A 27546-nucleotide genomic window follows, 5' to 3' on the forward strand; every position below is an offset into this window, starting at 1 on the left:
TCTGCAATCTTCGATCTGCAATCAACGATCCGCAGATCATTGCGCAATCGAGATTGCCGCCTTTGAGGTTCTTTTGCGCAACCGAGGCCGAAAACTTGAACCGGGAGCCGTGATTTGGGGTGTGTTATCAGCTGCCGATTCGGCATCCTCGGTTTGAACTTGAGTTAAACGAAAATTGGGTTATCAATTACATAGTGTGGCATATTAACACACTGAAAACAAATCTTGTCTGGCAAGGAATTCTTTTATTTTATGCTTTACTTAACAGAACAGTATTTAGTTGATAATTAACAAAGTTTCCTGGTAGCAGAATTATTTATAATATACATTTTACTTCCATATTAGGTAAAACAATACTTTTTATTCGAAAAACTTTGATGATAGTCAAATCAAAAGGGAATGTAAAGAATATTATATTTGAATTTGATTAATAATAGTCTATGAATGCTATGTATTATTTTGTATTATCTTGTATGTTGCTTTTATTTCCGTGTCTAATCTCTAATGATTGCGAGGTGGTTGATGACATTTTCGCCTGAGCTTCAGTATTTAATCAAGCGCTGAACGTGTAGCAAACTGCTAGAAAAAATAGAATAGAAATAATTGCCAAGCCATGCAAATGTGGAGTGGATTCCTGGTAGCCATATGCCTTTGGCTTTCTGTGGTGGGCAACAAAAATCAATATTTGAAGGAGTTTTTGGGACAAAGTTTCCTCTATTTCATAGATGGAGAGCCAGGCTTTGCTGGATCACGAGGGTGAGACCATCAACAAGTGCATTCAGAGCTACGGAGGATTGACTCCAGAGCTTGGTGAACGATTGGAACGTTTCAAGGAGTGGTCGGAGAGCTATGAAGAGATTCCCTGTTTTACACAGTGCTACCTCAGTGATATGTTTGATTTCTACAATAATCAGACAGGATTTGATAGTGCTGGTGTCGAAAGGGTCTTTGGAGCTTCCATTTATGCGGCTTGCCAACAGAAGTTGGAGCTGCCGGAGGGATCTGGCCAGAGCAGTTGCTCGCATGCCTATGCGGGCTTCCATTGTCTGACCAAAGTGAGTAGTCCGTGATAAGTCGAGTTCAGTGATCTCAGATTAAAATAGCTTGCTTCTGCTAACTTGAGATGCTAAATTCGCCCACGAACCAAGATTTGGTTACCTTTTCTATATTTTCCATGTGTTTTGGTATTATTTCAAATAACTTCTTTCGCTTGAAGATGGAGGGTCATCCCTTTATGGTGATCGAAAGCATGCCAAACTTAACCAAGGCGGCCAAGGATGCCATGAAGGATTGCCTGCAGGTGGTAGACCAGGACGAGTGGAGCAGTTTCAGTGCCTTCGCTGGCTTCCCTGTCATTGAGCCAATTCCATGTTACACACGCTGTTTCCTGGACAAATTGGGTGTATTTGATCAGAAGCTACGCCGCTGGCGCATTCCGGCCATGCAACAAAAACTGGGCGTTCCAGCCAAGGGAGCTCACTATGGCGCCTGCCACCAGCGCAGGGGTCGCAATCCATGTGCCACATACTACCAACAGTTCACCTGCTACGTCTTGGCCGTTTGAGTAAGAAGAGAAATATATATACAAGAAATTTGAATAAAGAATGTCTATGTAAACTTAACTACATTCTAAAGTGAAATAGGAGTTTTAAGGTTAATTTATCTTCTTGATATAACTTAGTAACGTTTGATTATTAATACAGTTTATTTTAGAAGGCATCTTGGCCTTGAGGCTCCAAATCATGTCCATTGATACGCTCCCAGCACTTGTACTCCTGGTACATCCATGCACACTTGTTAACCGCCTGTTTACGCTGCGTTTCACTTAGCCGGCAGCCACTGTAACCCGGAGCACTGGGCTGATCCCCGTTTCGCGTTGGCCCAAAGGCCTGCTGCCAGTTGGACAGTCTCCAGTCTCCGGTCGTCCGGTTATACAAGCCCATGGCATCTGCAAAGCACTGAAAGAGGCACGGAATCGGTTCCTCGGACCTCAGTTTGCTGTACTGTAGCAATTCCACATTTGTGGCATTCAGTTGGCGACCACAAAGAAGCAGAGTGCTCAGGCTAGTGCCGGCATGCAGCTCGGCCTGCTTGAGGCACCGAAATCCGCGGTAGGCAAAGGTGCAGCCATCGCTGGCCTGCCGCCGCAACTCAAAGCGACAGTAGTTGTAGACATCGGGTCCCAGATCCTCAGAGAGTCGCTTGAGTTTCCACTGGTTTGCCTCGATATCGAACCAACCCTTTTCACTGGCCAGGCATCGCATCAGGCAGGGCAGCTCCTCGCTGGTCCACAAGGGATACCGTTCCAGCTTTTGCAGATCACCGGAAATGGTCTCCGGAGTGCTCAGCTCTCGCACGCACTTCTCCAGCATCTGGGCATCGCTGGCGAGGTCAGCTAAGACCTGATGGAATGTTTCTATGACTGATTATATTTCTGTCTCATGAAGCGTCTCACCTGGCTGCTGAGCAAGAGAAGGCTTAGTAAAATCCTCCACGGAAAACCCATCTAACTGCGGACAATGCACAAACTGAACTAGCTACGAAAACATCCGCCGGCGGAGTCAACGATCAGCTGCCGCCGTTGCAGCGGAGGAGGAGGTTATCGCTGTAACGACTCTAGATTACGCCAACAAGTTCAACGAATCCCCAGTTCACAGTCGCAGCATCGTGGAATGGATGTGAGATTTGAGATGTGGATGCACAGAATAGATTTGTTAGCGCGTGGCCAGCTTGCCTTGGACTAGGTCAGTTTCACACAGACTCTGTTCTAATAATACTTGAACAACAATTGAGCTTGAATTGATTTTAGAAAGTTTAATAGGTAGAATAGGATGCTTGCATGCTATGTACTAGAGGTTATGAAATCATCTATATAATTACTATAGCAATTAAGTGCTGATATATGGAAATATCATTTGAGGGATTGGAGTGAATAGCTTTATTTCGTGTTATCTGTAAATTTCGAGAATCGACAAGTTACATTTCGGGGAATATACTATTTTGAGAAATGTCTTTGGAGATACTTCTAGAAATCCATAATTAAAACCGCTCGATGGTGATAAGTGCTAATCAAACTAATTAAATAAAATTTCCGAGGTACTAGGTTGATTTGCAGAGCTTAATCAAAAAGTAGTAAAGAAGTAGAATTAGTAAGAAACTCATAATTAAATATGAGAAGAAATGATCAGAGAATAAAAGAAAGAATAAACTTTAAACGAAATTTAGACTAAATATAGATTATATATAGTTAAAGAGCTAAAAAATAAAAGATAGTTAAGAAAGAAGAAAAGTTTGTAAAGAAAACAAATATTTTATTGAAAGAATCAAAGGCACACTCCTGTAAATACCTGAAAATTAATCTTTTTTTTTTTTTAAGAAAATATTATTTTTATTAGTATCAATTCATTTCTTAAACAAATTTAAAGTATACCAATCGAATTCTATCACAACTCTAAGCAAAGACCTTTCGGACCACATGTCGGTTGATGGGCAGCCAGCAGGAGAAGACACGGTTAGCCCAAGTGCAGACATCCGACTCGGCCTCATTGTGGTCGATGCACTTCTCCAGGCCATGTTGCACGGTAGCCAGGTCCTTGTTGCTCTTGACCGTGAACTGAGCGATCATGGCCTTCTCGTTGAAACCCTTGTTCTCCGTGAAGAGCTCCAGCTTCTCCAGGAAGCACTTGACGAAGCAGCTGGTGCGCCTATGGGCGGGGAACTCGTAGTTCAGGTACTTCTCGTAGATGTCGTCCGGCACGTAGAAATCCTCGCGGCATTCCTCGAAGGCCCTCTCGGCATCGTCGTGGTTCTTCACCTGGAACTTGGCCGCTGCCTGGAAATTAAGTCGGGGGTAAGGAGTCACATCCATCAGCAAGGGCAACCACTGGGCACTGACCTGGGCCTGGGCCACGATGGCGATGCCAACGGCGGCGATCAACAGGAGCGTGTGGGACTGCATTTCTGGCTGGAACGAGTGCTCAAGTGCGAATGTGCTAACGAACGGGTTTGAACGACTAAGTCGAGCCAAGATTTTCCATTATCTTTATATGCTCTCGCTGGATGGCCCACACGAAGTCTGGGGTCGGGTCGGACCAGATTTTAGACCGGAGTAGCTACAGTGGAGTCTGTGAACAGGCACATCTTATGCAAAGTGGGAAGCACACACATTTATTTAATGAACTTTGAAATATGGGTTGAAGTAAGCTCCTGTTCCTGGAATATGTAACCCGAAAAACCAAGCCATTACAAGGCACTCTTAGCTAAGTGCAAGCTTTAGACATTTGCCATAGCCGAAGGCTACTGTGATAACACACACCGAAAATAAAACCCGTTGCTGAGATCGGTTGTGCGGCGGTAACGCCTGGTGTTGGTTGTCTCTTGCGGTTGCTGCGCCACCCTTGCGTCAGTTTTGCTCTTAAAAAACGGAGCAGCGATGTCGGTTAGGCTAAGTGAGGCAGAGGCAGAGGCAGAGGCAGAGGCGGGGGCGGTTGCTGGAGGGCGGAGGAGAAACTGGCCAACAACTATATATAAACTGGTTTATCTCACGTCGCTGGCGCCGTCGACGGCGCTGTCAACGCCATTGTCGCTGGGTTTGAGTTTTTGGGACCTGGATGGTGGTTATATAATCGGCAAATGGTTACGTTTTGCTTAAAGCCAATTAAACGATTTGTTTTCGTTCCTCAAATTCACTTGGCCGGTGCCACACACACATTCATTTATCCCACCTTTGGCCAGTGTGAAAAATGTGTTTCAGCCCCGTTGGCCATTTGTCGTTTGCTTTATGTCTCCTCTTTTTTATGTATTTTTTGCACTGCACCAAATTCTAACACCTTGCTGTCAGCCTGCTGCACACTTCCGCATCCCGGGCACATTTTTTTTCACTCCGATCTGCCCACCTGCCACATACACAAACACATACACAGGTGTAGGGGCAGTTTGTTTTTGTTTACTGCTTTTTAGGTGTCACGCTCCGGCAGCACCCGAAAATAAATTAAATAAATTATTCAATTGAATTTATTTATTACCAACCAATTTGGCCGCTCAACAGACTTTTGCATTTGTGTAATTAACGGCAGTTGGTGGAATATTGTTGAATATTGCCCAGTTTGGCAAAAAGGGTCCGTTTGGTCCTGGCGAGACCAGGTCTGCTCCCCCCATAATGTCCTGGTCCATGGCCCTCCGGCGGTGTACGTTTTGTTTGGCTTTTACTTTCGCGGCATGTCAATGACATTGGTGTGGGCTCTTGAACCCATTCAGGCAACGAGAGGGTCAAACTGGCCAGCAAAATGCACTTGAAATCATCGAATTACTTTGGTACAAATTAATGTTTAAATATAAATAAGACAACAAGGGATAATTACATTAAGGCTTAAATTAATACACAGTATTGGTATATTATTTATTTGTTATTAATTGTCATAAAAATACTTTCTACAAGTGTAACTTTTCCAGTGCATTGACTTAAATCAAAAGCAAAAGTAAAGGGCTCCTGAGGGCTTAGCCTTGGCCCATGTGTTTACTTGAGATTATCGCAAGTGTAAACTGATATTACCAATTTGTGAAAGCAATCTGGCAAGTTAATCAAATAATTGGCTAAAATTCTGTCGTGACCTAAGGACAACTCTCTCGGTTTCATTTATTAAGACAATCTTGACAGACAACAAAGGAACTTGAATGCAACTTGAATGCAATTTTTACCAAGATTCAAGGTATTACCGCATTTTTGTAGAATAACTGATAAAAAGAGAGATACCCCAGAATAATAAAAGAAGTTAGGACCAGCTTTCTGGGCAATAAAAACACTAAGAATGTTTAAAAAACAAAAATAATGTTTGAATTTGTTGGAAACGTCCACACACGCCAATTTTATGCCATTCCCAGTCAACGTGAGCGGTGCCATTTTTTGGCATGGCTTTCGTTTTAACTTTTGCAGCCATAAATTCAACCAAAGTGCAGTTCCCCGACGGCATGTATTTATTTAAAAGTGCTAAAATATTTGCAAAACGCTTCACAATTGCATTTCGCCCAGCACGAATGCATCTGCAGCACCTTTCCATAGGTATTTTTTTTGTTTGTTAATATTTCCTTTTTTTGCGCACCACCACCTGCCGCGGGCGTGGCTGCACAATAAAATATTGAATATATATCAAACGCCTAAGCCTGTCCGTCGCTGCCCTTTTCAATAATTGCGTTAATATGCAGTCGACAAAAAACAATGGCAACAACATTTAATTAAATACCAGGCAGGGCATAATTGATTTTTCAGTTCGACTGTCGACAAAAATAAAAAAATACGCTAACCACACGAGCTGGCCAGCTCGGTAATGGAAACCAACTACTAAATGTGCAGCTTAAAGCAAACAACAAAAAATTAAAAAAAAAAACCAACGCAAACAAAATCAGAGCTGCGGTGTGTTTTGTGTGTAGGATTTACGCAGATTATAATTAGGTCAGTTCCTGATTGAATTTCTCCCCCAACTCGATCGGAAGACGGGAGCTGCTGCTGTGGCCGGGTTACGCCTCACTGACCGGGCGAGTAAACATCATCGAATTTTATTATTGGTATACCAGGGTGTCCTCGAGAGCACAAACAAGTTCCAGCTCAATTAAAACAAAAAAAGAAAAGGCCCAAAAAACAACAGAGGTACGAGAACAAATGCCAAAAAGTTGCAAGCAAAAAGCGCACGAGGTCCTCAGTGTTTTTGTGTTTGTGTTTTTCTGTTTTTTGCCGAGTGCGAGTGTAGAACAACCAAATGTAAATTCAATTGCAGGCCGTGTGCCACAGGATATCCGGCTGGCAGCCATTTTTAGGCATATCGCACGCCTTGACCGGCCAGCAAACTAAACAATAAAATTTCATGGCCTTTGGCCCCGAAATGCAGCAGCACAAAGGACAACACTTGCAAGCCAATACGCTCCTTCAATAACCGAAATCGGGGGGTTTTCCCCTTGTATACCAAAGGCAATGTCCATAAATCACAAATTGAGCTGCGGTGTCCACTCACTTTTGGGTGGCAAACTCAGTTCCGCCCCGTCTGTGGCTCGTATATTATGAGCTCATATTAAAACATTTTACACACAATTTCGCCTGCAGTCGCCTGGTGAGCAATGGCAGGCGCTACTCCAGGCATGAATTATTATGCACCTAGGCGTATACGCAATGTTTAATTTTCAACTCGAGCAGCGCACTCACATAAATTCCTAGGGCAGCCGACAAACGACTTGTTCAATTTCTCCTTTCATATATATACACATACTATATATATAGTGTCTCCACACGTACTAGACACGGAAGGAACTGTGGATGTACTTGGAGAAAATGGTAGCAAACAAGGAAGTAAACAGAGAGTATTTTCTGGGGGAAAGAGTTTTTCATGAAATGAATCTTTAAATATTCTGACATTTTAAACATTTGACTATCTCTGCCCTTAAGATATTAATTTAGAATATCTTATATGAAGTCTGTATATAATAATTATAATAACAGATTGTTTATATAACCGTCAGAGATCAATTGCAACAGCATTAGGACTTAGTGCACGCGTAATATATATTTTTTTCAACCTTTTTAAGAGGTTTTTTTATCCTAATTTGTATATATTTATATGTGAGGTTTATATAAGAGGTTTTCCTATTGTAATTTTTATACATTTATATGTGGAAACTGTTTGTATCTACGCTTCAAGTCAAAGTAATCAAAATAAGATCAAATTTTTTGCAAGTGCTTTGCTGCAACAGTGTAATGGTAGCCTTATAAGCCATGGGCTGTAAGGGAGAAAAAAAGAGACTTTTTGCATCGGCCAGACACTACTGCTGATGGCGGGCCACGTACACATGTCGAAAACTAACTGCAACCGGCGTTGTCCTTGCTGCCCAGTGCCCAATGCCCAATGCCCTCGATCCTTGCCTGCCCTTCGGACCTCGTCATCATCAGGAGCTGCAAAAATTTCAGCCATTTGTCCTGCATGCTTGCGGCATAAAAATATGCCAGGGCCAGCATTTTCATGCGGGTCATCTACTTGGAGTCCAGTCTCTCCCAGGCTTCCCAGGCTTCCCAGGTTCCCAGGTTCCCTGGTTCCATCTCCATCTCCATCGCCGGTGTTTGAAAGTCAGGCAGCTACGTGTGTGTCTGTGCCCTCCGAGAGTTTCCAGCTTTTTTTTTCGTGGCCAGCTTCTCTGCTGCAACTTTTCGGGGCATGGCAAAAATCACACAGCAACGGGGCAAAATACAAAAAAAAAACTAGAGGAAGAACTACTCTTAGTTGGCTGGAAAATAACAAAGGGGCAAGCGGCGAGGGCGGCAAATGGCGTTTAGCAAATGGACTCTGGCTAAAAATGCTGCAGGCACTTTTCGCAAAATCATTCGAAATACAAATAAAAATCCAAAGCATGCATGGCGGGGGTTTTCGAAGGACCGTCACAGAAATCATTTCCAATGCAAAATAAAAATTCATTTTGTTTTACTTTTCGGCAGCGCCCAGTTTTTGTCCGCCGCCTGTCTCCAAGTTGGACATGTTTGTTTACGCTTCATCATGTCGTCGTTAGTTGTCCGGACTTTGGTCTCCGGACTTCGCTCTCCGGTCCTTGGTCTCGTAGCCAGTCCTGTCACTGAAAGAATTATCTATTCAAGCAAATAATTGTAGGGTTTCACTTGAACTTTCTTTAAAAAGCATAAAACAAATTTGAAGGCTGTCATTCTTGTTTCATTTCTAGACTTTTATTGTAGGCTCTATATTAGCTTGTCTTGTATTAAGGAGAAAGCATTTCTTTCTTTGTTTCAGTGTTCTGAAACCAATGACACAATGACATTTTAATATGGCCGTAACTTTTGTTTAGTCTGAGACTCTTCTCATCGTCATCGCAATTTTGCCAAAAAGAGAGAGATTTCCAGCTGACGTCGCCAGATGATTTGTGCGATATGCACACAGCTAATTCAATTTTATTAAATATTATTCACGCATCTCGCACTCGCATTCATTTCCATTTCTCCATTTATTATTATTTCGCCTCTTTTAGGTAAATTGCTGCCTGATTTGTTGTGAATCGAAATCAAAAGGTAATGTAGCGCATAAAATCAGAGTCATACAGACACGAAACACATATCGCGCTGGCCGTGCCGAACCCCCTCCACCTTTCGCCTGTCTGCGTCTGTTGCACGTTCAATTTTTCATTACTCATGCCTCAATCAATCACAAAAAAATGCGATTTTATTTCGTTTTGATGCGTATTATAAGCGCTGATCTGCTGGAAGCCGCTGTGTGTGAGTTTTTTCTTTGATTTCCGAGCGTTTCTTTCACGGTTCGCGTGTTTCAAACGCTGTGCTGCTGAGGAGGCGTTGCTGTGGGCCCACGTGTGGTATGCGCATTATATATTTTTTGCATCCACAAAAAAAAAACCCCAGCAGAGTGTTTGCGAATAAATTGAAATTTATATTAATTTAAATGGGCAATTAAGCGGCAGATATTTGAAAAGGTTTAGCGCAAAGCTTCCATAATACACACATAAAATTCGCAAAACCGACAAAACACTCGATTCGTTTATATCGCTGGGCTATTAACTGAGAGGCTGAAATTTCTGCCCTGTCATGCCATCGAAAGTCAATGAAAATGCGAAATGTTGCATAAGTAAAATTGGTTTTTTTGGCAGAGGGAATTACAATCGCAAGTACTTTGCTCTTGGCGGGTGTATACAAAGTATAAATTCTGAGAACAACCTTTAGGTACTTGGCTTTCATCTGGCAAAACAATCGGTTTTTATCTTTGGCATGTTCATCATGGGAAACTATTTATATGTAGGGGACGAGGGTCTTAAGGAACGGCTCTGAATTTAGGTTTTACACACGCCTGCTGATGCTTATCTTGTCTATACATAGAGAAAAAGTGGGATATTCAGTAGGTTTTTGTAATTCTTATAAGCCAAATGAAGGTTTATACAACTATTTGTTAACATTTATATTATGTGGTAGCAAGAAATATGTTATTTCTATTGTTATCTAAATAAGATATGTTATATCAATAGTATTTAAATTCGGTTTAGATAGATGATAGTTACCTTTTTTCTTGTGTGTATCTGAGGGCCTGGCATTATCTAATGGCGGCAGGGAGTTGAAGTTCTCCTCCGGAGCTTCCTTCCCGGGTACGCAGAGTGACGTGTCGATCGTCTTTGGACTTCTTTGCACCAGCGGCTCCTACACTCCGTGTCAGAAATTGTTGGCCCGGAGGACTGGCAACAACTTCTGGCGTTGCTGTTGTCGCCGCTTTGACAACGCCTTTTGTGATTGGAATACAAAATAAGACTCGGGCGCACAATGGAGCCGCAAAATCTGTGTGTGAAGACTTGGCAGAGGCGTTGGCTTGGATTTGGCTGGCTCTGGGAAGCGAGTTTCTCGTTCCTCGAGCAGCGGGAGAGAAGGCACACAAATCAAACGCATCTGCAGCCGGCAGACAGCTGCTGCGAACTTGGAAAGAAGTCCGCTGTGTATCTAACAACTGTCAATGTATCTTGTCGTTGGCGTTGGGAGTGTGTGACTCTGGCTGCCTGGTAATTACGTGACATTTTTGGATAAATTGAGATTCGCGGCGTGATTTGCAGGCGGCCATTACTTGGGACTAATGTGCGGCATGCTCTCAGAATTGGAACAAACGCCAAAACGTTTCGATTTTAATGCATTTCTATTAACGGTTTCGGTCTCTGGTCTCCGGTCCTCTGCTCTCTGGTCTCTGGTCTGTCCAACACCCGCTCCAACTGCCATCGGCTTGCCGAATAAGGCCCAAAAATACCGCCAGCTCAGCGGCCACATGGTGACCCAGTTCGTCACTGGAATCGACAAATACTCGTACGAGAGAGAGACGAATGGCGGCCGGGGAGCGGCCACAGAGGTTATCAACCCAAAGAGCTGCGTTCAATGCATTGACACGATTTTTGGCTACGGCCCTGCATAATAACCAACTGCACATTTAACAGTTAACACCCGCGCAATCGCACAGACACTGCGAAAAAGTTAGGGATTCAAAATACCAAAAGTGATAGTAAGATCTTTTGAAGTTGTTAAAGAACTTGACCTGTTTTAAGAACATTATTCATCTAAGTGGTGTTTCAATTCCATTATATAACAAATGATATTAGATATTTTTTTTCTTTAATAGTTAATTATGTGCCCATTGTTAATATTAATTTAGGATATTTTTTTTTAGTTCAGAAGCTGTAAAGTATTCATTGACGACCCGATAATCCATGTATATTATTCGGCATTGACAGGCAAATCGATCAAGCCATGTCCCGCAGAAAAATAAATTTTCAAAGTTTTTTTTAAAATGTTCAATTTTTTATAAGGGGTTACATCGGTAAAATATATGTTTATATATATTAAAATATAATAACAGATTTACTAGACCTTTAAAAATTAGCTTATAAAAGTTTTCTGAATTTTAATTAATCCATTTTTGACTGAGTTTTTATTGATACCAATTGCAAGGGAAAACCAACTTTCGCTTCTCGAAATTAATTCTGTCTCCCTCTCTCACACACCCTCTCCCCCTTTCTTCCTCCCACTTTTACCTTAGCTCCATTAAATTTGGTATGTCTATCTCTCTCTATGCATCTCTGGAGATATCCGTACCTTTCTATCATTCTCTGCCGCTCTCGCTCTCACATTCTCTGTTCTTTTTACGTGGAGAGTATAAATACAGGCACTGCCGTCGCTCCGGCCTCATTCTGTTCGCGGCGGCCGCAGTGTTAACATCTATAGTGATGGTGATTTAGTGGTAGAGATGCCATTCGACCCCAAAATGATCACCTGACTATGCTATATATCTAGATCTAAGTCTAGATTCAGTTGTGCTAGCTATGCATTAATTTTCCAATTAAATCCCTTATTGCCATTGGTAGTCTTACTTAATTTTAATGTACAGTGATACAGCAATTTGTATACTATTACACAAGTTAAGTTAAGTTAGAGTTATTAAACTTAACTGCCTAACTTAATTGTAAATTATTCACGAAAAGTGATTTTTTACCTTTACAATATATATTTCTGACCCCAACTTTGGCGGGTTAGCTTCCTCTTCTGCTTTCACATAAGACACGTTGCTTAGCCTCTTTGAGAGTTTATACTTTAAACAAATAAATATAAGCATACACCTTTTGACTTAAAATAAAATAAACTGCCAGGTTACAGAAAGTCGTTGCCATTCGCGACATTCGTTAATTGGCTTAAAAGAAATCATCCCTTAAGACTTTGCTATAGGCCTGGCTGATTCTTTCTTCTTATAAAACATAATTACAATCTGCGGATTAGAAATGGTTCAAGTCTCTTTGCAGTGTAGACACCACGAGGACGGGGTAGCCCTTTGCCAATTAGGCGTGGAGCGGGATGCCAAATGCGACGCTTCCTGTCATCCTGCGGCCGCCGTGTGCCATTCTGAAATCATTTGCGGATGCCATTGCCGGCGCTGACTGTGTGCTTTGTTTATTATATTGTCGCTATGCTAATTTTGTTTGGCAGCCCCGGCTGATTGGGCGAAGCGAAAGGAGAGGGAGGGGAGTGCGAGTGCATGTGGAATGGATAGTGAATGGCAGCGGTATACATACTATGTATACAGATGTATCGGCCGATGTCGTCGCCGTGACGTTAATGTCGATGTCATGTACCTGCATTTGACATTTTGCGCATGGCTTTCCTTGTGATTACAGCCACTGCTCTTGTTGTGCGCCCGTTTGCCTTTCAATAAAAGTGGTTGAATAATCGACAGAAAACATCACAAGCAGCAGCAGTAGCAGTAGCACCAGTAGCAGCATGATACGCGCATTGAAAGGTTCATTTCAATTCGTGTGATTTCATTTCACTTCATTTCAGTTCAGTACAACTGAGCTGAGAGCTCACAGCTCAGAGCCCAGAGCTCACAGCTCAGAGCTCAGAAGAAAGCGTATTTGCGAATTTTTGCCCGCTTTGACTTGATTTGCGTGATGTGCATGCGGAGCAGCGGCGGCGACAGGTTCGATTATATAATCCCGCCAAATGTTATGGTATTTTAAGCACTAAATAAATAACAGGCGTGCTTGCACTTAGCCAAGCTTCGAAATGCCTTCCAAAAGTTCAGGCCCCGCCAACGAAAAGGGAAGGGCGAAAGGCGAAGGCAAACAAGGCCCGGCCAGAAGGCGGCATCTCGAGTCAGTCGTGAGAAGAAGAAAGAATTTGCTTAAATGCAGATACACCTGTATCTGATAATAGCACGGGTCCAACCAAGTACAGATTAGTGTTGCTCTGCAACTGACTAAACCTAGTCTGGACAAGCAAATGTCATCAGTAAGCATTTAATTCCCCTGACAGGGCGGGGTTCCATTAAGAAATACAAGAGTTTTAAGCATTCGTTTTTATATTTTATACTGATCAGTCTAAAGATTTGGGTTCCTCTATTTAAGCCATTTAGAAATTGCTCAAAGGCCAGTGTCAATGGCCAATGCGTGTCACACATATAAGTAGGGAAAAAGAGAAAATTAGAACCCGAACTCGTAATCAAAATTAAAATTTTCAACTAACCGAATCGGGAAAATAGGCAAAACGTGCTAAGCATAAGTGAAAAATTGTTGTGTTTTTTTTTTTTTTTTGGCCACAGCCCACTAAATGCTACCATGACCATATTTAAGAAGCCGGGACGGGCCAGCAAAAGTCATAAGAAACTTTGTTGGCTGTCGTTCCCGATGTTGCTGTTGCTGTTGCTGCTTTGGCACTGTGTTGCCTGATGTTGTTGCCAATAGTCAATAAACTAAAACCGGTAGCACGGAAGGCCGGTTGTGAGTTCGAGACTGGCCAACTCACTGGATCCCGATGGCTCCGGCATTAGCTAGCAATCGCAATGTGTGGAAAAAGGTCAGCGGGCCAAAGCACCGATTGCCTGGCTGGTTGCCTGGTTGCCTGGGATGGGACTTCGATTGGGTTTCAGATTGGCTACGGTTTCGGCTTTTGACTTCCAGTTTCAGTAGGGTAGTAAATACTATGCTGGGCTATATGACTGCAATTTCGGTGTATACATAAGCATGTGCAATGACAGTTTTTCCACTCATCCATAAGTTCAATGCACCGACAGAGTGAGAGAGCATAAATGCACTTGGAAAACAAAAATAGATAAGAGATAAATCATGTAATTTATGATTAATCTATAAAAGAAATGTAGGAACATTTTGTGGGATCTTTATTTATACTTCTGTATATCTCTCTATTCAAAGATTATAATTATACCATAATATAGTACGAATATTTAATTGATTGCAAAGGCGTTTATTAACTCCCAAATATTGGATAATCATATGTTTTTCTCTCTGTGCCACTGTGTCTGCCCTGTCGCTGTCGTTGCTCCAACTGTCAATTAATGGCAAATGTCAGGGGCTGGCTTTGAAGCATTAATCATAATTAGTTATGCCACACGCCGGCAACAACAACGATGGTCATTGATATGTAAACTGTAAACTGTAAACAATTAGAGCTGATTTGAAAAAAGTGTTGTATGGAGTTTGAGAGCCGTGTTGTGTGTCGGGTTCAAGTGGCAGCTGGCTTTTTTGGGCTATTTGAATTTTGGCTCTTTGGCGCGGTCTGTCGAAAGTCGTGCTCGGCAATTAGCCGCATTTAGGCTTAGGGATTGCCTTTGCCTACGTAACGCAAATGAGTTAACAGCCGGCGTGGTGCACATAACCGGCTTTCTGGGATCTCTGGAAGCGGGGAGATCTGGAGCGATTCACTTGACAAGAGGGGACAAGAGACAATGGCCACAAAGGTGATCTGTGCGTCAAGTCAAGTTCGTGGGCGGAGTTTCGCTTTCGGTTCGGCTTCGTTTGCTAAGCCCTTTGGGGAGTTATCTAATCCAATTAGGAGCCGACGCAGTGTGAACAGGCTTACGTAAACGGTGCGGTGCTCTAAGGGAGTAGTTTCTTCGGGTAGTTTCAGGTTTCAGGCTTCAGGCTACCCAAGGCAGTGGGCTTGACACATAAAACCATTGTTTTCGATTAAGTTTTGAGCGGCAACTGACAAAAATTCGTTATAAATTGCACTGCAATGGACAGCGGCAGCAGGATCAGAAACAGAAAGCTGAAAAAACTGAAACAGCTGCGCAGCAAAACATTTTAAACAATTATAAAACTTGTTTTACGCTTGACAAAACTACAAACAGCGAAGTGCAGCCAGCGATTTGCCATCAAATGCGGCGTAGCTGTCAAGTGCAGTTTTCCCCTTTTTCCATTTCAGTTCCTGCTCTCATTTTTCGAAATCCATTTCACTCGGACAATTGTTTTGTCATCGGAAGCTCTTGTACATTAGTTGCTCTATTTACTGTAGTATTCATATTGCAGCAAAAAATTTCAATTTGGTGTAACAAGTAGTAAAGGGTTAAATGCTCAAAGGCAAATCATGAGTTGGTTTCAATACTTAGTACCAACTGTCAGTTGACCTTTCATCTTGTAATATTTGTTATCATTTTATTGAGTTTTAAAAATGAATAATTCATTGACTATGTCGTCGCTTGAGACGGAGGATATGGTGCAACTATTGGCTGTGATCGGCGATGAGGTGGGTGTCTTTTATATAAATGAGATTAAAGTTCAAGAGAGATTATAGTTCAATGTCTTAAAGGATACATGCGTGGGCTTTATGCTGGCCGGAATTGGACAAGTGGATGAGAATCGCCAGGCCAATTTCATGGTGGTTGATAAGCGTAATTTTAATCAGGCTAACTTCTTTAATTAGGAGTATAAATACCACATTTTGCTAGGCACAACTCCTGTCCAAATCGAAGCCTGTTTCAAGAATTTCCTGGCCCGCCCCGAAATTGGCATCATATTGATCAATCAGGAGCACGCGGATGTGATTCGTTCCACTGTCGATGCCCACCTGCTGGCCGTGCCCACTGTGATTGAGATCCCCTCGAAGCAGAATCCCTACGATATCTCCAAGGACTCGATTCTGAAGCGGGCCCGTGTGAGTATCATGTTGCAGGAACTCCTGTCCAGTCTTCTGAAGTAAATCCACGGAATCCCTTAGGGCATTATGAGTCCACGAAAGAGGCGCAAATAGCAATCAGTTCTTGGGATCGCTGCGAGGGGCTAATGAAGGATTTGCATAGTTCTCGCATGCATACCAAATGCCGATGTTACAAAGTGGATTGAAGAGAAAATAAAGTTCATACACATCGATACACACACCCAATAAAATGGGAAAATAAAGCTTATATACGTGTGTTTGTGTGTGCGGGAAACTTTTCAGCTTTTGCGTTTTGAGGAAATTGCCAAAAAAGTGCACCAGAGAGAGAGAAAGAACACAAAACAAAAAGAAAATGCGTTGCGATTGCAACAAAATTGAAAACAGCAACCGCACAGCAACAACAGCAGCAGCAGCAGCAGCACCAAAGTTGGCAACAAAAGAAAGAAAACGGCCATAACGAAAGTAACAACAAAGTGAACGAAAACGATACAAATAAGCACTGAAATGCCAATACATGGCAGAAATGCAAGAAGCACACCGACTAAAGTGATATAAAACAAAAAACAGCGAACCGAAAAAGGCACAACACAACACAAACACAGACCAAACAAAATAAAAAAACTCTCTCAAAAAGACAGCACAATTTACGTTGTCTGGATGGATCTGCGCTTCGAGCTGCGGGAAAATTCAAGAGAGGGGGGAAAAACGACTTCTTATGGGCTGCTTAGCGCAACAAAAGCATGCGAAAACAATATTCGAGCAAAGTATTTTACGCCAACTTTTCGCAGCAAGAAGTTAGCGCCGAGAATGCATTCAGAAACTTCTGCTCCGGTGACAAGTTGGCTGGAACTGGAGAGGGAGCCGGAGCTTGAATGGAGCTGCGTGTAGCCCTGGTGGCTCTTTGGAAAATGCAGCCTACAAGCAGGCAACGTGCCCCAGGTCCAACAATCGAAAAGCGCCCCAAAGCTGAGCCATAAAATGTGTTAAGCAATTGTTAACCAAGCTGTTTAAAATCTATTTGAAACTTAGAATATGCTCCCTATCGCTAGAATTAAATTTATGAATTATGCTTTAAGAATAAGAAAGCATATCTATTGATTAGGAATAATGTTTTGTTCCACCGTAAGCACAAAAAATCTGTTAATTATGCTACCTTTCCGCAGTTTAATCTCATAGCCGGGTTTCATTGCGAATTAATGAGCCGTAACTTTGGTGAACACCGTTCTGGCTAGCTGTCAAGAATCTGCCATTGTTGGACACGTATTATTTTAACAGAATTTGTGGGCCTAATTAGCTCTATAAGCCATCATCCCTAGCCGGGATAACGCGGCGTATGCGTTATATTGCATAGGATGAAATCCAATACTTAACGTTCCTTGAGTTGAGCTGTCATCTGCCAAGAACATTTAGCTGCAGGCAAACATTCCCCATCCCCTTTCCAGAGTCTGACTTATTACAAGAGGGGGGAAAAGGTGTAAAGAAGCCTTAACTACTGCCTAGCACTTGCCAAATACTATACCTGTTGGTGTGGGAAAAACCTGGCATACCTCTTGCATTCAAGCCTAATTAATAGAAGTTGATTTGCATTTTCGTTAGCGGAATGAAATCAATTGGCAGCGGAGTAATGCAGCTGAGACGAGGTCTCGAGGAAGAACTTTTGACACACAAGCGACAAGTTTTGCGCCTTTTTGTCAGTTTTTACGGAGAAGAAAGAAAACTAAATAAATAAGCGACTAACTGACTGACTGCAGACAGCGGAGGAAACGGAGCAACTGCAGCAAAACTTTTGCGCCGAGCAATGGGCAACATAAATAAATGAAATTATTCAAAAGTAGTTTGGAATTCTCGTGACAGCGCATAAAAACAAACAGCTGAATGCAATTTGGCTCATTCTAAGCCATGCGAGAGGCAAAAGTGAAAATAAAACACCATCAGCAGCAGCCTCAGCTCCAGACGATGACGGAGACATTCAGTTTCAGAATCGGACAGATGGCAAGCGGACGGGGAGTTCCTCAGTCAGTGGAAATGAAATGCATAGACCCAAAAACGCATCGAGCAGCAGCAAACCGAAGCCTCGGACCCACAGAGACTGGCGTAATTATAATTGGAACTGGGAACTGGGAACTGGGAACTGAGCCCTGAGAGCTGAGATCTGAGCACTGCGAAGCTGAAGCCAGAGATTCGAGAACCCGGCTGACAACTGACGGAGAATGAAGGACAGGGAACGGCAAGGAACAGAGACTCTTGCCCGAGTGCGGAAACTGATGCTACATTTTTGGCAATTCAATTTCGGAAATGAAATCGAGACACATGGACACAGAGCCGGGCCTCCTTCATCTGTTTGCCAAATTGAGCAAAAGATGCCGGATCCGGAATTAACAAATGGAATTGTTGCTCGGCAAATTAACAGACAACTGAGGGCACTCGGCAAGAGCCCACTAACTACCCCCCGGCAATCGCAAAATTATTGCGTTCGAGAACTTGTTAGTTCAATCAGCATATCAGTATATCACGAACCCATTCCCATGGGCAAGTCCTTTCTTCCCTCTCCATCTCTGTGTAAAGAGAGAGAGACCACGCCCACACAGACAGCACTTGACATCCTCTGCAGTGGAAGCGACGTGCTCGAAAACAAAGTTAATTAAATGATCTGATCTCCATTATTCCCAAAGAGCTAATCTCAATTACAAAATTGAAATGAGCAGAACGACACTTGGAGAAATGGAGCAAAGCCTGACATCCTTAGGTTCTACAAAAAGTTAGATACCATTTACTGGTTTTGAATATATACATTATTAAATGACTCTTGATTAAACTTAAGAGAATATTAGGCTATATTATTAGATAATATTCTTTTTCTCACAGTGCAGAGCAATAAAGCAAAGCCACAGATACCGATGAAACCTGGCCAAAATGTAACTCAAATGTCAAAGAAAGCTGGGGAAAGTGAAGCGCACAATCGTATGGAGCCGATTAAAGTGCAGCTGGGAGAAGAAGTTGGAGATTAGCTGCAGGGAATCGGTCACTATATGCTACCAGCTGACTGGATTAGTTGGCTAGTAGCAATCGACAATGCAATCGATGCCGCACAAAGCGTTTCATTAACCATTGCAAATTGGCAGCAATTCATTGAGAGGCATTCAAAACGTATGCGTTGCCAATTTGCTTCTAGCACGTAGCTGGATGGATATTATGTACATATGTATATATATTTGTGTGGAGTCGAACTCAATTCTCCGAATCACTGAGCTAAACAAAATCATTGAAATTGCCATTGTCTGGGCATCGAGTGGATAAGCACACACACACGGTGCCATTGATATATGGCATTTATTCCCGATTTGTTATAGCGCATATCGTGGTGGCATAGCCTTTTGGTCACTTTGCGGGTCAGCCTCCAATTCAGTAGACGCTACGTGTGATTGGCCCTGCCCCCCTTGGCCTTTTGGTCTAGATTGGATTACTTGATTTGCCAGCCAAGTGTCTAATTAATTACTTTGCATTTAAATTAACTCCCGTTTTAATACGACAAAGCCAACATCAATGGTCGAGTCACCAGGTCCATGCTGGCAACACTGAGAAATAAGTGTCAAGATTATATACATTGTTATTTACAATAAAAGATAAAGTTCTTGAAATGATTGGTACAAAATATTTACAAGTTAAAAGTTGCTACTTATAACACTTAATACATCTTAAAACCCAAAACAATATTAATTCTAAATTAAATGGTATTTTTCTCCTTACTTCTCATTAAGTTCAGAACCCTTAAACCTTAATTTTGACAGATGGTAAGATGAACTTAAGATTGCTTTACCAATTACGAATTTGTGCAACTGAAACGTATTTCCTTTTTTCGAGTGTCCTTGATTGGAGGCGTGGCAGTTGCATGTAGCGGGGCGGCCATCACTTTGGCTAATTTGTATTCAAAACACAGAAAGCAGTGTCAGTGTTTCAATTGATTGAATGAGTCTGCCGGTCGGCCGGCCCCCCGTATCCGAATTCTGGAGATTGGAGAATAGACAACAGACGGGATGTCGATGTCGGGAGATTAGCAGCCGGGCCAGAGTTCACCTGACTCTCGCTTTGACTTGGCCTAATTGGAAGTGACAAATGGAAGGCTCACAGTGTTTGCACTTCGTTCAGAACTTTAACAGGTTGAACGAGGACTCTCAGAGTCCGCTATTAATTTGCCATTGTAATCACAACGGAAGCCGCACTCAGGCGCCCCACTAATTTGCCGAGCATTCCAACTTCGCCGCTCCATTTCTAACTGGCGAAATCCAGGCCTTTGTTGTTTTCCAGCCATAAAATAACTGTGGAAATGGCTGCAATAAACCACAGGACTCTTTTGGATCCACTTCATATGCATAACAAATGAATAACTTTCGTATTATCCTGAAAAAGAGAAAAAATCGTACGTAAACACAGATAAACAATTGAAATGCGATGAAAAAATAATAATGGCAAATGAAAACAAGGGGTCCTGGGTGTTGCACAAAGGATAAAGTATGGGAAGTATGGTTTATTCAAATAACAATTGCCAAATACTTATTTAACCAAAATAAAAGGCGGCATCGCAACTTTCTGGCTTTCTGCTTTTGGGCTTTGTCGGTGTCGGTGTTGGCTTTCGCCGCAAAATGTGCAAAAATTTGTATAAAAATACCCGGGTAAAGTGTGCCACACACACACACTCACACACAACCGCAAGTGCAACAATAAAATACCAGCGAGCCGCTAAACTTAAGGGTGGTGCCTTTTTCTGTGGGTGGTGCTGGGGGTTCTCACCATCATTTTGGGGTAATGCAAAATTACGTTATAACGGCATAAATTTAAATAAATGCCGGTCTCAGGATTTTTATGCATTTTTACCGCATAACAAATACTTTTGTTGCCTCCAGCCACCTACATTCTGCTCTAATGTGGCTACGCCACGCCCTCCGCCTCCACACATACTTTCCAAACCGAAGCAATTGAGGTCGAAAAAATAGTACTTGTTATATAAATATTATTGGGATTTTATATATTACTTAGAATACCTTGAAATAAGTTTATAATTGCTTGTTTTGTTATATTTTTTAAAGGACTCTGCAAAGATTGGAACGCTGTACTATGAAAAGTGGATTAAAAGGACTCCAAATTGTTGTCAACGAAAATTGTAAAGGTAGGATAAATATTTTTATTTACCTAATTGCGATTGAATTCGAAATAATTTCTAAAAAGAAGCAAAGGAACTCTTTGCTGTAAATCCTTTGTACAATTTGATATATTTTTTAGAGTTTTCCTTAAAATATTTAACAAATTCGAAAGATCTCAAGATCCTAGTTCTATTATCTTAGTCTCAAGTGTAGAAATCTACACAATTCGTAGGCGGCAGTTACTGTGGCTGCTGCAGTCAGCTAGTGAAATTTCCTTCCGTTTTTGGGCCAGGACGCGAAACGCTTTCATTGGCATGCCAGCAGCTCCTGCTCTTTGTGTATCTGTGTATGTGTGTGTGTGCTTGCGGTATGTGTGGTGGTGAGTCCCTGGACTGTTATTTGTATGCCCCTAAAATTATGCAAAGTAATCCTGTCTCGCCAGCTCGCGAAATCCGCGCCGATATTTGCAATTGTTAACGTAATAAGCGGTTTTAAGTGCGAGCTGCACCTGTCCTGCCACCAGCTGAGCCTGATCCTGAGCCAAAGTACCTTTCCTTCCCTTCCCCTCTCTTGCCTTGCCTTGTCTGGCCACCTGCCGCTGACTGTTCATCGTTCCGCGGATGGGCCGTGTTTCCAGAGCAAATATTTGGCCACCTTAAGCGGCGCTCGGTTGCAAAAAGCTGCCCAATTAAACGGGCAACTGCAATTCGTGGCAGTGTAGCATTTTCGGTGTTGCTTTCTGTCCCCCTCACTCGCTCACTCGCTCGCTCGCTCACTCCTTGTAGCATGCAACCCCGGGACCCGCTCACTCCGGCACACCCGGATGTGGCTGCGCCATGCTTTTCGGTTTACGTAGTAAATTAACTTCCGTTTTATTTGTAAGATTTCCTTTCGCTCTGCTCGTCGTTCGTTTGCCTTTTTTGCTGGCTGTCCTTGCCCCGCCCCAGCCGGGCGCCCTCTTGCCACGCCGCAACGTATCCTTTCCAGGTTCCGTGTGCTTTTGTTCCACTATTTGGGTTATGCTCGGTCTGGCTGCTCGGTCTGCTTTTGTATATTTTTAAGCGCTTTTTCATTCAATTTACAAAATTGAAGTGGGAATTGAGAAATAAATTCCGTTTTCGTTGCGGGCACCGGGCACGGGGCTCTGGGCTCCGGGCTCCCGACTGCTGGATCCTGGCTTCCAAAATTTTCCAGCTCCCAGTTGCACTTTGCGTGCAGCGGATGTGACCGAAAGCCCCAGACCTCCAGCTGAAATTAGGTGAAATGCAAACGTTTAACTTAATGAACTAATTGAGGCGGCGACTGAAGGTCGGCAGCCCACCGGAAACGAGGGCATTTAAATGCTGCATAAAGCGCATTTCCGGCCCTGTCTGCATATCTTGGCCCTTGCATCTGCCGGTCTGCAAAAAAAGATAAATTGCCGGAGTCGCAGTAAATCTCATGCAAATTTTTCTCTACCCATTCCTGACATTTATGCATGAGCCAAAAGGGGGAGCAGTGGGGGCTCAGCGGACTTGGCTATGAGGACTTGACCAAGTACTAAGAGTGCTTCCCGCGTCGTCCTGGCAATGTGATTGGCTTATCTAAGACGAGACTCTGAATCCGGCAGCAGCAACAATCTTCTTTGCCATTCAACCGGACAATCGTGAAGTCCACTCATTTGGCCAGTCATCTATGTATTCATATGCACTTGGAAAAATTAGCAAACATATTTGATTACATTTGATTGTGTTTCTACTATTAAAGGATAAATAGTCTAGAAACCGCACAATTTTTAAGAGACTGAATAATCCATAACTCATTGAGTCTCCCTATGGCGTTCCTTGGTTTCTAGTTCGTAAGGAGAAACCCAAGTTTCCCAGAAATTTTTTGAACTTAATTATTAAATCCATATTATAGAACCTTTAAATAATAAATGCAACTTTTTTCAAGTGTGACTTGTTGGCAGCTCAAGTTCCTCGAGCTACCTTTCCACTTATCACAAGTGCTGGATGTTTGTTCTTTTTGTGCTCCGAGTATTTTCAATTTGTATTAAAAGGTTTTCGTAGGCGAAGGAGCTTTACATATGCGTTAAAGCTAAAGCACACAAAAAAGTAAAAGAAAAGCAGAAAAAAATAGACGAAAAAACTGGCAAAAACGAATCTGCTTCTCGTTCTCGACATCATCGTCCAATTTGTGTTGATAATTTCACGGTTTGTTGACAACTCAGGTGGACAAAACGCTGGCTATGTGTCCCTTTGGAAATGTTTTCGAGTTTCCCCCATTTTAACAGCTCTCTCTCCCTCCCCTATGCCCCTGCATTGTCATGGCATTTACATGCACTGCTGATTGCCACTAAGCCAAAACTATCGAGAGGTAGGGGAGAGGATGAGGAGAGGTGAGGAGACCCAGAGACTTCACTTTGATTCAAACATTTTAGTTTTGTATCAAATGATTGCCCTGTCAATTGGTTTATGGTTCAGTGTGCTGGCAAATGTATTTAGGCGGCTTTTACCAGGCAATATCCAGCATCGATTGGATTCGTACGAGTATGAAAAGAGCTTAGATTTTAGCTCAGGTGGAGGAGGACAGAATTCCAGGGATTACTGCCCCAGGCAGCCCTCATTTTCCCAAGGCTGATTCTGGAAATTACCAAATTTATCGAGTGTGATTTTTAGGCAAACCCCCTATCGAACCCCATCGAATTACACTTGTCTGCATATGTATCTCATTACAAGCATTACGTTTTTGTACAAACCAATTGAGTGCTCCATCGTAATTTATTTCATTTAAATCGTTTGTTTGACACGAGCTCAGAGCGTTAAAAAACAACCGAAGAATAAAAGGGGATGTTCCCGCAGCCAGCCCGCAAAAAACTCAGAATTTAACAATACATTTTCCAACTGCCAATGGACACACATACGCACCGTTGCTAGTCCCTGGCAGATCGGATCGGACTGGAGAGCATTTAAATGTTGGAAAGCGAAATGCGAAAAACAACAAAGCTGCTTTCGATGTCAACTTCAACGCTGACGGGCCGTTGATCTGTTTGCCACTAGCCAGCGCGGTTCTAGGGGCCCACGGGGCGTATACGTGATGTGGAAGTCGACCCAAAGTAGAAGGAAGATCATGTTGGTTTTATTTATTATTATATATTCGATTTCCGTATACAAAAGGTGCATTATGCATCTCTTAATACGTGATTTGCAAACTAATCTTGGGGCTTGCTTAAATTGCTGAGTACCCTTTTGGTCGACAGTCACCTTTGAAGCATCTCTTACCCAAACACAGTTCGGTCTCCGTCCGCCTGGTCTGCTCTCTCTCGCTCGTGTATTGACTTCATTTTAAATTGGCGGTTAAATCTGTTTGAAATTGTCACGCAATCACATCAACGCACACACAACTGGACAGGCAGACATCAGCACAGACACGAATGCAGACACTCACGCAGACAGACAACTGGCAGGCAGTTGCCTCCCGCACACACACACTCCAATGCTACAGGATGCTACAGGATACTACAGATATACAGATATACAGATACACATATATATCGCTGCATCAGTAGGCCGCAGTCTGCAGTTCGTAGTCTGCAGGATGCAGGAGCCTGGATGCAGTCTCAGGCTGGAAATGTTTTTAGTGATTTTACTTGTGCGTTCATTTTGCATTGCATACTTTCGCGCGCACTCTCGACGGCGGTGACGGTGGCGGCAGCGGCGACGGCGGCGACGCAATCAACGCAACGAGGCATTAATTTGTTGTACGCCGGGTGACATAATTGGGTGACAGTGCGGCAGAATAAAAAAATAAATAAGAAAACAAAAAACGGCAACGAAAAACGAACTGGCAGCGAGAAAAATAAACGAAAAACGAAACACTGAGCTGCTGCTGGCCTGCACTTCTATTTCCACCCTGCTTTCCCGATGGCAGGTGTCAGCCCGGGAGCGCTGTGCTTTCTTTTTTCGGTGCCGAGTGGCATTCAAGTTTATTAGCCTATGAAAAATTTGTCGGATTTGCGCTTTCCTTTGAGCTCGCATTCAAATTTTAATTAATGCAGCTTTCCTCCTGCCGTTTTTCCCCCTTTTCCACTCGCTCTTCCTCGCTCTCTCTTCTTTGGCTGCCTGCAGCTGTGTGCAACTGTTGAAGGTTCTGGGGTGGAAATTCGATTTTCACATGCTCTGACCCCAACGAGATTCTTATGTTCGGACGCCCTTGGTCTGCGGTTTTCGAATTTTGTTTCGTTACGCCACCAAAAACAAAAAACCAAGGTAAGGATAAAGGGAAAGCTGAAAATGGACAAACTGTAGACGCAGGGCTTTTTGCACTCCATCTTTTTTTAATTTTCACCCTCCACGTTTTCCTTCCTTCCGAAAATGAGCAAAGTTGGCTTGTACACTTTGGCAAGGTAATTACGGTGTCCCAGCATCGTCGTCTGATTTATCTCATTTGTGCAGCGGCAAATGCAGATGCAGATCCAAATGCAAATGCAAATGTGCGAATGTGTGTTGCACTAGTTTGAACAATTTACGAAGCCTCAGACACGCCTGCCGCCCTGGAGTCATTGAAACTCAATTTAAAATTTTATTGCACGTCACCGGAAGGCTTCTCCATTGCACACAATTAATTCAATGCCGCAAAGGTGCTCTGTAGTGGCTCAAACAGCCTTGTCTTAAGCCGCATTTAATGAAAAGTATAGCCATTCAATAAGGATCAAGTGAGAAGGCTTTTCAAATCAACTCAGGCGCTCAAAAGTGAGCAAAGGAATGCATAAATTCTCATTAAGACTTGCAGCTGGCCAGCAAACTTTCCATTGAACTGCAACTAAATGAATATCCGCATTAAGTTTTTAAGCTTAAAGTTTTAGGTTTCAAAATGCTAAAGCAAGCACCTCGAACTACATTCTGTTAGAACCAAATCTTTTTCCGTGTAAACTTTGTTCAATTGCATTATTATTCCTGTACATGCATAAACACTTAACGCAATGGGAGTGAGTAAATATTCCCATTTGATTATTATTCCAGTTGCAAATGCAACAAAAGAACGACTGGTCCGTTCGGAGGTACTTAGCGTCGAAACAATAGCCAATAAACTGCATCGCCAACTAATTGAAAATGTTGTAAAACAAAATTCTGGGCCCACACAACGTTGGCCAATAAATGGCTATTCAAATGCATTTTCCACCGAAACAACTGCATTTTATGCACTCGCCATTTCAGGGCTTTCGAACTGTGTGAGCTCTGTGTGTGGGAGGTCGATTTCGGGACGCGAGAGTGAGTGCATGCCTTTAAGTGCCATAAAGAGCACAAAATTGCAGCAGGAAAAAATGGTAGAACATCAAACAATGAATGCGTGCAATCACAAAAGCAACATGAAGGAGAAAATTAAAAATTAATAACTTGCCTCTGTATTTTATTTACACATAATAAATAAATTATTGAAATTCCGCAATTACACAAGATAAAGCAAATATGGTTGATCATTCAAAAGCAACGCACTTTTCATGCCCAGTAAGTGCGGAAAATGTGATTTTGAAATGTTTACATAATTGAGAAATATTTACAATTGTTCATTTAAATAAAGGAATTTATTCATTCATACAGTTTTAGCTTTCGATATTACAAGTTTACACTGCTTTCTCTCTACATAATTTATGTCATTTTATTGTGCAAGTCCAGCATGCCCTAATTGCATGCTGGAAAATGTAACCAGCAAAATTTTGGTCGTTGGTTAAACGGAAACAGGCAGAATATTTTAATTGTTGCCGCGTTCATTGATTTAACGCTATGCGTACGGAAAATGGCAAAAAAGCGACGGGCAGAAATTCTTTTTATTAATTTTCATGGCATTGCAATGCTAAGCAGCGGCAGCGGCAGCAGCGTTGGCGGAAACGGAAGTGGCGAACGCCATTCGTGATGACCGCTCGGCCCTTCCGGACACGTGTACGGACGGACAGCTCTTATCGCAGGCTGTACACCCCCCTCCCGAAAGGACCTGCCTCTTGTAATTGTTTAACCACACACTTGCGCTTTTGGCGATGCAACAGCGACAACAGCAGCAATAAAAACAGGCGTGTCCCGATACTACATAACATTGTAATGATGATAACAATAATTACAACAATTACAACGGCCAGCAACAACTGCCCGGATGCCAGCGCAACAATTGAAAATTCAATTAAAAGTCTTTATTAAAATAAAATGCAACATGAACTGGCCACGGCAGCGGCAAAGGCCCTTGTCTGGGACTCCGCGGACCACCTGCCCATTCTGCGCCCCCTTTTGAATCTGCGGTCGCGCCTTTTGTATCTGTCGGTTGCCACCTGCTGGGTCCGCAATCCCAATCCCAATCCCAATCCCCTTCGATTCGAACGGCCCCAGCTGCGGCATTTTGTACCCAGTACAGGTGGAGGAGCATAAGGGGTTATTGAGATTCGATGAGTATTTAAAATTAAGCCTCTCACAT

The 27546-nt window shown here is 42.7% G+C and overlaps 5 protein-coding genes across 6 annotated transcripts in view; 3 read left to right on the forward strand and 2 right to left on the reverse strand.

The window, feature by feature from the left end:
• Window positions 1-524: 524 nt before the first annotated feature.
• Obp83cd (Odorant-binding protein 83cd) lies at window positions 525-1640 on the forward strand. Its single transcript, XM_020961839.2, has 3 exons — window positions 525-664; window positions 726-1055; window positions 1217-1640. The coding sequence occupies exons 1-3, from the start codon at window positions 614-616 to the stop codon at window positions 1562-1564; spliced, it is 729 nt and encodes a 242-aa protein (XP_020817498.2). The 5' UTR covers window positions 525-613; the 3' UTR covers window positions 1565-1640.
• Window positions 1641-1646: 6 nt separating this feature from the next.
• Window positions 1647-2742, reverse strand: Obp83ef (Odorant-binding protein 83ef). Of its 2 annotated transcripts, none has more exons than XM_020961837.2 (2): window positions 2456-2742; window positions 1647-2402 (listed from the first exon to the last, which is right to left on the reverse strand). In XM_020961837.2, the coding sequence occupies exons 1-2, from the start codon at window positions 2504-2506 to the stop codon at window positions 1710-1712; spliced, it is 744 nt and encodes a 247-aa protein (XP_020817496.2). In that variant the 5' UTR covers window positions 2507-2742; the 3' UTR covers window positions 1647-1709. The 2 variants fall into 2 exon arrangements, with proteins under 2 accessions (XP_020817496.2, XP_086688544.1); XM_086832418.1 differs by having other exon boundaries at window positions 1647-2416; window positions 2456-2563.
• Window positions 2743-3360: 618 nt separating this feature from the next.
• On the reverse strand, window positions 3361-6030 carry Obp83g (Odorant-binding protein 83g). The gene is made up of 2 exons (XM_020961840.2): window positions 3896-6030; window positions 3361-3832 (listed from the first exon to the last, which is right to left on the reverse strand). The coding sequence occupies exons 1-2, from the start codon at window positions 3956-3958 to the stop codon at window positions 3452-3454; spliced, it is 444 nt and encodes a 147-aa protein (XP_020817499.1). The 5' UTR covers window positions 3959-6030; the 3' UTR covers window positions 3361-3451.
• A 9356-nt stretch (window positions 6031-15386) lies between these two features.
• On the forward strand, window positions 15387-16214 carry Vha14-2 (Vacuolar H[+] ATPase 14kD subunit 2). Its single transcript, XM_020961842.2, has 4 exons — window positions 15387-15556; window positions 15620-15701; window positions 15759-15964; window positions 16028-16214. Exons 1-4 carry the CDS (start codon window positions 15482-15484, stop codon window positions 16058-16060), a joined length of 396 nt encoding a protein of 131 aa, XP_020817501.2. The 5' UTR covers window positions 15387-15481; the 3' UTR covers window positions 16061-16214.
• Window positions 16215-21050: 4836 nt separating this feature from the next.
• The window catches only part of LOC110176667 (uncharacterized), a 36664-nt gene continuing 30168 nt past the window's right edge, over window positions 21051-27546 (forward strand). The window contains exon 1 of the mRNA XM_086832513.1: window positions 21051-21131. The gene's annotated coding sequence lies outside the window, so the exon portion shown is untranslated. The remainder of the gene's footprint in view (window positions 21132-27546) is intronic.

This window comes from Drosophila serrata, unplaced genomic scaffold (assembly GCF_035046125.1).
Source record: "Drosophila serrata isolate PLE 108 unplaced genomic scaffold, ASM3504612v1 contig_30, whole genome shotgun sequence".
Lineage (NCBI taxonomy): Eukaryota > Metazoa > Arthropoda > Insecta > Diptera > Drosophilidae > Drosophila > Drosophila serrata.

What these genes read in the sequence shown, in the direction of transcription:
- Obp83cd (XM_020961839.2), top strand. Translation starts at nt 614, where the DNA reads ATGCAAATGTGGAGTGGATTCCTGGTAGCCATATGCCTTTGGCTTTCT. An exon ending in TATGCCTTTGGCTTTCTGTG is followed by an intron (nt 665 to 725) that starts GTGGGCAACAAA and finishes TCTATTTCATAG; the next exon opens with ATGGAGAGCCAGGCTTTGCT. An exon ending in GCTTCCATTGTCTGACCAAA is followed by an intron (nt 1,056 to 1,216) that starts GTGAGTAGTCCG and finishes TTTCGCTTGAAG; the next exon opens with ATGGAGGGTCATCCCTTTAT.
- Obp83ef (XM_020961837.2), bottom strand. Translation starts at nt 2,506, where the DNA reads ATGGGTTTTCCGTGGAGGATTTTACTAAGCCTTCTCTTGCTCAGCAGC. An exon ending in TTCTCTTGCTCAGCAGCCAG is followed by an intron (nt 2,403 to 2,455) that starts GTGAGACGCTTC and finishes ACATTCCATCAG; the next exon opens with GTCTTAGCTGACCTCGCCAG.
- Obp83g (XM_020961840.2), bottom strand. Translation starts at nt 3,958, where the DNA reads ATGCAGTCCCACACGCTCCTGTTGATCGCCGCCGTTGGCATCGCCATC. An exon ending in CCATCGTGGCCCAGGCCCAG is followed by an intron (nt 3,833 to 3,895) that starts GTCAGTGCCCAG and finishes CTTAATTTCCAG; the next exon opens with GCAGCGGCCAAGTTCCAGGT.
- Vha14-2 (XM_020961842.2), top strand. Translation starts at nt 15,482, where the DNA reads ATGAATAATTCATTGACTATGTCGTCGCTTGAGACGGAGGATATGGTG. An exon ending in TGGCTGTGATCGGCGATGAG is followed by an intron (nt 15,557 to 15,619) that starts GTGGGTGTCTTT and finishes AATGTCTTAAAG; the next exon opens with GATACATGCGTGGGCTTTAT. An exon ending in TTTCATGGTGGTTGATAAGC is followed by an intron (nt 15,702 to 15,758) that starts GTAATTTTAATC and finishes ACATTTTGCTAG; the next exon opens with GCACAACTCCTGTCCAAATC.